This window comes from Microcaecilia unicolor, chromosome 1 (assembly GCF_901765095.1).
Source record: "Microcaecilia unicolor chromosome 1, aMicUni1.1, whole genome shotgun sequence".
Lineage (NCBI taxonomy): Eukaryota > Metazoa > Chordata > Amphibia > Gymnophiona > Siphonopidae > Microcaecilia > Microcaecilia unicolor.
Window position 1 is genome coordinate 354125697 of NC_044031.1, and position 10224 is coordinate 354135920.

The 10224-nt window shown below is 47.1% G+C and overlaps 1 protein-coding gene across 1 annotated transcript in view; it reads right to left on the bottom strand.

Moving 5' to 3' along the window:
• ZPBP (zona pellucida binding protein) overlaps nt 1-7760 on the bottom strand; it is a 304665-nt gene extending 296905 nt beyond the window's left edge. Inside the window, exons 1-2 of the mRNA XM_030218447.1 lie at nt 7736-7760; nt 6690-7241 (exon numbers count right to left, since the gene is read on the bottom strand). Of these exons, the coding sequence (XP_030074307.1) occupies nt 6690-7241; nt 7736-7760 (577 nt within the window). The remainder of the gene's footprint in view (nt 1-6689; nt 7242-7735) is intronic.
• Nucleotides 7761-10224: the final 2464 nt, after the last annotated feature.

Here is a 10224-nt window from a genome sequence, read left to right on the forward strand (position 1 = left end):
GGGTGTCGAATCGAACTCCCAGGTACTCCAGGGACTGAGTCGGGCGCAGCTGGCTCTTCTCCCAGTTGATGATCCATCCCAGGGAGCTCAAAAGAGCAACTACCCGGTCCACAGCTTTGCCGCACTCTGCATCAGAGGGGGCTCGGATCAACCAGTCGTCCAGATAAGGATGGACTTGTACCCCTTCCTTTCGTAGGAAGGCCGCGATGACCACCATTACTTTGGAAAAGGTCCGCGGAGCAGTAGCCAACCCGAAAGGGAGGGCTCTGAACTGGAAGTGTCGTCCCAGGACTGCAAAACGCAGAAAGCGTTGATGAGGAGGCCAGATGGGAATATGCAGGTACGCTTCCTTGATGTCCAAGGATGCCAGGAACTCTCCTGCCTTCACTGCCGCTATAACAGAGCGGAGAGTCTCCATGCGAAAGTGCCGCACTTTCAAGGCCCGATTGACCCCTTTGAGGTCGAGGATAGGCCGGACAGAACCTCCTTTCTTTGGTACCACAAAGTAAATGGAGTAACGTCCCTTGCCAAGCTGACTTTCTGGCACCGGAACGACCGCGCCCAGGCGGATCAGATTGTCCAAAGTCTGCTGCACTGCCACAGCTTTGACCGGAGACTTGCAGGGAGAGAGTACAAACCCGTCTTTTAAGGGTCGGCAGAACTCTAGTTTGTAGCCGTCTCTGATGACTTCCAGCACCCACGCGTCTGAAGTTATTGTGGTCCACTCGCCCAGAAACGAGGACAGCCGTCCTCCAATCTGCACTGGGGCGTGGACCAAGACCCCGTCATTGGGTACGAGACCCTGGGGGAGGACCGGAGGGAGCACCTCCGGGACGGCGGTCTCTGCGAAAGGAATGCTGCTTGGGGGAGAAATTCCTCTTGAAGGAAGAGGGGGCAGAGGAACCAGACTTGCCCGGGCGGTACCGACGGGCTTCCTGCAACCGTCCTCTGGAGGTACCGGGACGAGTACTAGCCCGAGCCCTGACCTCTGGTAATTTCTTGCCCTTAGACGTGCCGAGATCGGTCACGATTTTGTCCAGCTCGACCCCAAAGAGCAGCTTGCCTTTAAAAGGCAACCTAGCCAGGCGGGATTTAGAGGCGTGGTCAGCAGACCAATGTTTCAGCCAAAGCCACCGCCGCACAGAGATTGTCTGAGCCATGCCTTTCGCTGAGGCCCTCAGGACATCATACAGCAAGTCTGCCAAATAGGCTAAGCCCGATTCCAGGGCCGGCCAATCAGCCCTCAAGGAATGATCCGAGGGGGAAGCCCGCTGCACCATGGTCAGGCACGCCCTGGCCACATAGGAGCCGCAAACTGAGGCCTGCAAACTTAAAGCAGCCGCCTCAAAGGACGACCTTAAGGCCGCCTCCAATCTTCTGTCTTGGGCGTCCTTTAGGGCCGTGCCACCTTCCACCGGCAACGCCGTTTTCTTAGTCACCGCAGTGATTAAAGAATCCACGGTAGGCCACAGATAGGCCTCACGTTCACTCACAGCCAAAGGATAGAGGCGGGACATAGCCCTAGCCACTTTAAGGCTCGCTTCTGGGACATCCCATTGAGCCGAAATTAAGGTGTGCATGGCATCATGCACGTGGAAGGTTCTAGGAGGGCGCTTCGTCCCCAGCATAATGGCAGAGCCAACAGGGGCTGAGGGAGAGACGTCCTCCGGAGAGGAAATCTTCAAAGTGTCCATGGCCTGTAACAACAGGTTGGGCAAATCCTCTGGGCTAAAAAGCCACGCTGCAGAGGGGTCATCCGCTCCATCCGAGCGGGGATCCGTCTCCTCCAAGGAATCCGCAAAGGACCGTTGGGAGACCTCAGACACGCTGCCCTCATCTACATCGGAGGAGACAAATTCCTCCAAGGCCTGGGAATCAACCCGAGGGCGTTTCCTCTGGGAACCTCAACCTCTTTACCAGACGAGGGAGCAGGGGCAGCGTTGTGCATGAGGAAGGCCTGATGCAGCAGCAAAACAAACTCGGGGGAGAAACCCCCCAGACTGTGCACTTCCGCAGCCTGGGCAACAGCCCTAGACGCACCCTCAACCGGCGCTCGCAATAGCGGGGGAGAGACATGCTGCGCATCCAAAATGGCGTCCGGCGCGAAACTCCGCGAAGGAGCCGCGCGGGAAGAACGGCTCTTAACTTTAGCCGCTTCTGTGCCGTCGCCCAAATTAAGGGCGTTCATGGCATTAATGTCTCCAACCTCAAGGGCGGCCCAAGAAGAAGCCGTCCGAGCCGCGTGGCCGGCCAAGATGGCGGAGGCGAGGAGCGGGGGATGGGCGTTTATGGCGGGAAAAACCGCCACGCTGGAGGAAGGCCCGGGACATTCATCGGTCACGAAACTGTCACCCAACAAGGGCGAATCAGGCTTTAAGACCCCCGCATCCCCTCTAGAAGCGCTCAAGCGACCCGGGGAGCGACCCTTTGCGCCCTCGCCCTCCGACGCCATATGCCACGAGGAGAAGAATCGGGGAACCCCCTGCCCGCTATAAAAAGGTAAAAATTACCTGCTGTCCGCTCCGAGTTGTAACGACCTGGTGTCCCAGTGAGTAGCTGCAATAGACGCTTAAATAAACGTCGAAATAAACGCCTTTAAGGACGTTCAAAAATTTTTTTTTTTTTTTTTTTTTAACGGAGCCAGCGGGAGGGGGGAGAAAAGGAGGGACCTGGCACCACCAGGTTTGCACTTGCTCAAAAGAGCCCTCAACCCCAGGCACTCAACAAAACCTAAAAATTAGGCTTGGAGGCCTAGCCAGAGCTGCTGCTGTGTGTGACCACCACCTGCTGAGATAGAGAACATACTGGGGAGTTTCCGGCAGCACATGACCACATATAGGGAGGCAAAAGTTTGCTCTCTATCTCCACCTGCTGGTAGATGGACACAACCCACCAGTCTATGGATTGATCAGCTTGATGATATGGAAGAGGCAAATTTCCAACTCCGGAGGATCAGTAGCATGGGAAAGGCAGGGAAAGGGCAAACCTATGTGCCTGCATCCACAGCGTGGCCAAAGACAGGGACAGGGCTTGCCTATTTGTCTACTTCCACATCGGGGGCCAGGTAAGGCAGGGAAAGGGCTAACCTATTTGCCTTTAAAGTGGGCACCATCAGCCACAACACCCCTGCTACAACTGGCAAAAGCACAGGAGCCACCCAATGGCAGATTTTCTGAAGGAGCTTGAACAAGCTGCAACCACCCTGCTGGGGAGATAGAGGCAGATGGAGCTAGCTGGCCATGAGGCTCTATGGTTTTTCAGTGCTATCTCCCACTGCTGGTTGATAAACACAACCCACTCATAATGTATTCATCTGCTTGATGAGAAGGAAGCAAAGAGATACTAGCTCTCAGAGAATGGGTCTGTTCTCTTAAGGCTAGAGTAGCAGACTTGGTGGAGCTGAGGGAGACAGAGCGGTACATAGAGGAGACCTACAGAGATAATGTAGAGAAGTCCCATCTCCAGTCTGGTAGCCCCTGTGCTGCCTTGGAGGAGGGAGGTCTCCTAGAAGGAAGGCATCACCCTGGTAAAGTAGGAAGTACTCCTGTAGCCAGAACCTGCCCACCAGGGGATGTACTATCCTCTCGAACCGAGAATATGTCTCCAAGAAGTTCTGCCCAGAAGGGAAGGGTTATGACAGCTATTGTAGTTGGTGAATCGATCATTAGGAATATAGATAACTGGGTGGCTGGTGGACGTGAGGTTCGCATGGTGACTTGCCTGCCTAGTGCAAAGGTGGTGGACCTCATGTGTCACCTAGACAGGATCATAGATAGTGCTGGGAAGGAGCCAGCTGTCTTCGTACATGTGGGTACCAATGACGTAGAAAGATATGGGAAGGAGATTCTGGAATCAAATTTAGGCTCTTAAGCTGAAGCCCAGATCCTCCAGGGTCGCATTTTCAGAGATGCTCCCCCATTCCACATGCAGGACCCAAAAGGCAGGCAGAGCTCCAAAGTCTCAATGCATGGTTGAGGGATTTAATTGGGCAACATTCTGGGAAAGGGTGGCCCTAACTTTTAAAAAGGAGACAGAGCAGCTTTTAAACTAGAATGGGGGGGGGGGGGGGGTCCAGCAGTCACCCAGGAGCACATGGTTCAGTGTGGAGTATACTTGAAGGATACCATTGAAACAGGAATCCCAGTAGAGAGGTTTCAACAATGCTTAAAGTAAGCCAGGTGTGCTTAATGAGAGAGCAGGATAAAGGATGCACATTTTTTATTTTTGTTACATTTGTACCCCGCACTTTCCCCACTCATGGCAGGTTCAATGCGGCTTACATATTATATACAGGTACTTATTTGTACCTGGGGCAATGGAGGATTAAGTGACTTGCCCAGAGTCACAAGGAGCTGCCTGTGCCTGCAGTGGGAATCAAACCCAGTTCCCCAGGACCAAAGTCCACCAGGCTAACCAGTAGGCCACTCATAAGTAGTGCCATACTGGGAAAGACCAAAGGTCCATCTAGCCCAGCATCCTGTCACCGACAGTGGCCAATCCAGGTCAAGGGCACCTGGCACGCTCCCCAAACGTAAAAACATTCCAGACAAGTTATACCTAAAAATGAGGAATTTTTCCAGTCCATTTAATAGCGGTCTATGGACTTGTCCTTTAGGAATCTATCTAACCCCTTTTTAAACTCCGTCAAGCTAACCGCCCGTACCACGTTCTCCGGCAATGAATTCCAGAGTCTAATTACACGTTGGGTGAAGAAAAATTTTCTCCGATTCGTTTTAAATTTACCACACTGTAGCTTCAACTCATGCCCTCTAGTCCTAGTATTTTTGGATAGCGTGAACAGTCGCTTCACATCCACCCGATCCATTCCACTCATTATTTTATACACTTCTATCATATCTCCCCTCAGCCGTCTCTTCTCCAAGCTGAAAAGCCCTAGCCTTCTCAGCCTCTCTTCATAGGAAAGTCGTCCCATCCCCACTATCATTTTCGTCGCCCTTCGCTGTACCTTTTCCAATTCTACTATATCTTTTTTGAGATACGGAGACCAGTACTGAACACAATACTCCAGGTGCGGTCGCACCATGGAGCGATACAACGGCATTATAACATCCGCACACCTGGACTCCATACCCTTCTTAATAACACCCAACATTCTATTCGCTTTCCTAGCCGCAGCAGCACACTGAGCAGAAGGTTTCAGCGTATCATCGACGACGACACCCAGATCCCTTTCTTGATCCGTAACTCCTAACGCGGAACCTTGCAAGACGTAGCTATAATTCGGGTTCCTCTTACCCACATGCATCACTTTGCACTTGTCAACATTGAACTTCATCTGCCACTTGCACGCCCATTCTCCCAGTCTCGCAAGGTCCTCCTGTAATCGTTCACATTCCTCCTGCGACTTGACGACCCTGAATAATTTTGTGTCATCGGCGAATTTAATTACCTCACTAGTTATTCCCATCTCTAGGTCATTTATAAATACATTAAAAAGCAACGGACCCAGCACAGACTCCTCCACTCACATTATCCCCTTCAACTTCTAAGCACAATTTGAAGTGCCTGTATACAAATGCTATAAGCCTAAAAAATAAGATGGGAGAATTAGAATATATAGAACTAAATGATGAGGCAGATATAATAGGCATCTCAAAGACTTGGTGGAAAGAGATCAATGGGATACAGTGTTAACAGGGTACAAATTGTATCACAATGTCGGGCCGTTTCTGGTGACCAGCACTGAATGTCTGGTTCATCTTTGGCCGGTCTGAATTTAACCGGGCAAGCTGATATTCAGCCCTGGCTGGTTAAATTCAGACTGACCAAAGATATTCTAGGGTTGCACGCAGCCAAATATGGCCACCAAACTTGACTAGTCACATTTTACAAATTGGCAGATAGCCAACTATATTACCTGATATAACCAGCTAAGCGTTAGCCACGCACAATCAATGTTCAGCAGTGGCTGTTCACGTAGCTCAGAATATTGGTGGATAGCCAGTTTTCCAGCGTTTAACCAGCCAGATGCCAATCCTGGCCAGTCAAATGCCGCTGAATATAAGGGGGTGTGTCTTTTACCATCATTTCACTAAAATGGTAACGTCCCGAAACAATATATGTGTTTAACTAATATTTTTGTGATATGTTTGTTTTTGGATTACAATTTTTTGATTATGAATTTATGTATATGTTTTAGATACTTGACTCCTGAAGCAGGCAATTTTACTGCCGAAACAGGGTCCGTGTTGAGTCCATTATATCTGGCTTCTTAATAAATTTTACTATAATCAACCTCTGGAGATCTGGTTGGACTACGTCCCTTTCCTACTACTTTTGTGGCTCCTACTATCCCAGACATCATTCACTATCTCGTTTGTTATGGGGAGGCCGAAGGCTGGGACGGCCTCCTTATATTTTCTCAGAGAAATTACTTTTTGTATTTTTTACAAATAAAGCTTACTGAGCTTATGTATCCTCTTAAGATATCTTGCTGGAATGTTAGAGGTGTAACATTTCCTGATAAGTGACAAAAAAAGTTTTACAAACATTGAATAGGGTGGACATTGCACTCCTACAGGAAATGACTTCTCTTCATAGTTGAGTCCCTATCAATCACAACATAATAAAGTAAAAGCATTTCACCATTGTAGTTAAAAATAAAACTGAATCACACAATATTCTACTTTAATGTATACATAAAACTGCATTACTGTAGTTACAAATACCTGGTACAGTGCTTGATCCTACTACTTTCATTGTTGTCTGAGGCTCAGCAGTAGTTCGCATCTTTAATGGGATTCTGGATGCCAAGTATTCATCACTTTTCTCGGAATCATCACTTTTCTCGGAATCATCACTTTTCTCTTCAGAGGACAGCACTTTCTCTTCAGGGCCTAGGGAGGACTGGACTTTCTTCTCTGAGCCTAGGGATAACTGGACTTTCTTCTCAGAGCCTAGGGAGGACTGGACTTTCTGTTCCGAACCTAGAGAGGACTTGACTTTCTCTTTCGACCCTAGGGAGGACTGCACTTTTTCTTTAGAGCCTAGGGAGGACTGCACTTTTTCTTCAGAGCCTAGGGAGGACTGCACTTTTTCTTCAGAGCCTAGGGAGGACTGCACCTTCTCTTCAGAGCCTAGGGAGGACTGGACTCTCTCTTCAGAGCCTAGGGAGGACTGCACTTTTTTCCCTTCAGAGCTTACAGAGGACTGCACTTTTTTCCCTTCAGAGCTTAGAGAGGACTGCACTTTTTTCCCTTCAGAGCTTATAGAAGACTGCCCTGTCAAAACAATTAGAGAACAATGCACTTAGAAAGGAATGTGCTGTCAAGGAATTAATAAATGCAAAAAGAATAAAGAATTATATTTTCATAAATCCACCTTATGGTTATAGAGTACTAAACTATTAAATCATTGCATGCACATATTTTATATCTAACAATTCTGAATTTACCAGCTTAACAGATTATTATCATTAAACAAGTTGAAACAACTTAGTAAACAGAAAAACAAGTACCAGAATAAGAAACCAAAGAAAATAAATTTCAGTGTAGGGCTCTTAATTAGATGGAGAGTAGTGAATAGTTCCCATTTCAGTGATATGCAGGTGCTTTAGACCCTGCAAGTCATCAGCAAAAGTAATTTGTCTCACATCACCTCTAGGCTACTTGGGTTGACAATTCAGTCTCAGGAAAAGATTTTCATTGCAGGGACTTAACTTTAGGGAACACAGTGAGCAGCTTCTATTTCAGTGGTCTGCAGCTGGTTTTTTTGCCATGGATGTCATCAGGGATAGTCATGAGAGACTATTAGGCATATTTTCAATGCACTTAGACTTCCACAGTTCCATAGGTTTCTATGGAACTTTGGAAGGCTAAATGCTTTGAAAATATGCCTCTATGCCAATTTCAACCTTAGCGTACCACGACTTAAAATATATTCAGGACAGCTGGATTGAAAAAGTCGTTAAGACCAAGAGAGTGGGGTCAGGGGCCAAAGAAGCAGAGCCAAAAGGGCTAACTCCTAAGCATGACATTTAGACAGCCTAACAAGACTGGTCCACATCTCAGTTACTATAAGAATTTTCCTTATTATTGGAATTGGCTTGTATGGCAGTAAATTCTGCCATGGTGAAAACAGAGATAAATTGATATTTCAGAATAATAATTCTCTTCCCTCCCCATCAATAAAAGTGCTTATGTGAAAGTCAGAAATGATTCTGGTTTCCTTTCCAAAAAAACAAACCCCAAAACCTCTCTGCCATTGGGAGTATAGAACTACTACTTCAAAATATTTGCACTGGAGGATACAAATAAATTTTCATCTGATTATTGTGCATTTATGAGCAGATGCTCAAAAGTCTCACGCTGTACAAAACAGCGCCAGAAAATACCACCCTTTTTACTGCCAAAAAAGAACTCCCCAATGCTTAGCACTAATTATATGCAAATGTTATGCACGCTATTAGCGCTGAGCATTGGGAAGTAAGGAGGGGGAGAATTGTGCCAAGCACATGCGCATTGGTCTCTCTCTCTCCCTCCCCTTCCCCCCCCAGTGAATTTTAGTTCGATCCTGTTGCATTGGGGCCGACTGCTGGGTAGGATCTACTGTAGCAGGACAGAGGCTTTTTACTGTTTTATGCCTGGCTCTGTGGCACTTCATGTGAGAGCTCTGGGATATGGTTTAACATCACCCTAACGACAGTGTGGAGGAATAGAGAAAGCATAAATTAATATGCATTTTTGAATGAAGAATATCAGTGAAAACAAGAAACAGCTTCATGGAAACTTTCCATAAAAACTCCCTTTTGCTAATCAAAAGGCCATTGCAGCAGGAGAAAAGGTCATCTCCCCAGACACCCTAACGCCAGCTCCGAGCTGGAGTTGGGGTTAGAGCGGTAGGAGCACCCTTGTGAGGCATGTCATTCTTTGATCATTGGACAGAATAAACGATTACCTCATTTAAATGATATCTGCACGCTGTTTGCGGTGTACCTTCCCAAGTGAGGGTCTCTGACCATTCTGTACTCTCAAATGTGGGTGCTAGAATGGCACTAATGGCCTCTAGCACCTGCATCTGAGCATCCCCCTTGTCAGTGAACTCAACAGTTCAGTGTGGCTCAGTATGGAGTATTCTTGAAGGATACTATTGAAACAGGACATTTAGGTAATCCCAATAATTAATGGTGAAAGAAAGCCAGGAGTGTTTAAGGTGAGAGCAGAGTTAAAGATATGCATTATTCCTATCAACTTCAAAACAGTTGTAGATGTAAAGATAAAAACACAATTTGAAATGTCTGTATACAAATGCTAGAAGCCTAAAAAATAAGATAGGAGAGTTAGAGTATATAGCACTAAATGAAGAGGTAGTAAAATTTATAGTTGTAATGTAACCAAGATTTCATTGTCCGCTGGTGAAGTAAAGTGTTCAAAGTTGACTGGAATGCCAGGAATTGTTCTCTGTGTTCCCAAGTAGGGACCCTCCCATATAACCTATGCTGGGATCAGAGTAATCGTTCCAACCGTAAGATCTCTTTATCCTGGGCACAACACTTTTGCACCACATAAACAAGTGTCTCTCCCCTCAAGACTGCCTTCGCCACGTCCCAAAACAGCACTGGGGTATTCCAATGTTGGACACTGAAGGCCTCATAATCCTTCCACTTAGCTATCAACACATAATGGAAGGTGGCGTCGTAATAAAGATCTGGGGGGGGGGGGGGGGGGGGGGGGGGAACTGCCTTGGAGGAGGGATCCCCCGCACACTCATTACAGGACACCAAAGCAACCATACCAAAGCATGATCTGAGATTTGGTAAGCATCAATGTCTGCGGAACTAATATGGGAGAACAAAGACTGGGAGACCAATAAGTAATCTATGTGGGAATGTATACCGTGGGTTCTTGAGAGATGAATATAATCTCAGGTCATAGGATGTAAGACCCTCCAGATATCTAACAGATTCAGGATCCCAATAAGCAGTAGTATCCCTTTAGTCAAATCAATCCGATCAGAGCTTCCAAGATTTGATTTATCCAAAGAAGGATTTGATACAGTATTGAAATTTCCCTCTGGTATCAAAAAGCAATCACCCAAAGAGGCTAATTCCCTAAAAACAGTAGCAAAGAAATATCTGTCAAAGACATTGGGAGCATAGGCATTACAGAGAGTCACCCGTTGCCATTCTACCATCATGTGAACTATTATATAACAACCAATCAAACCAACAATCTGCTTGTGAATTTGCATATCCAGTGACTTATG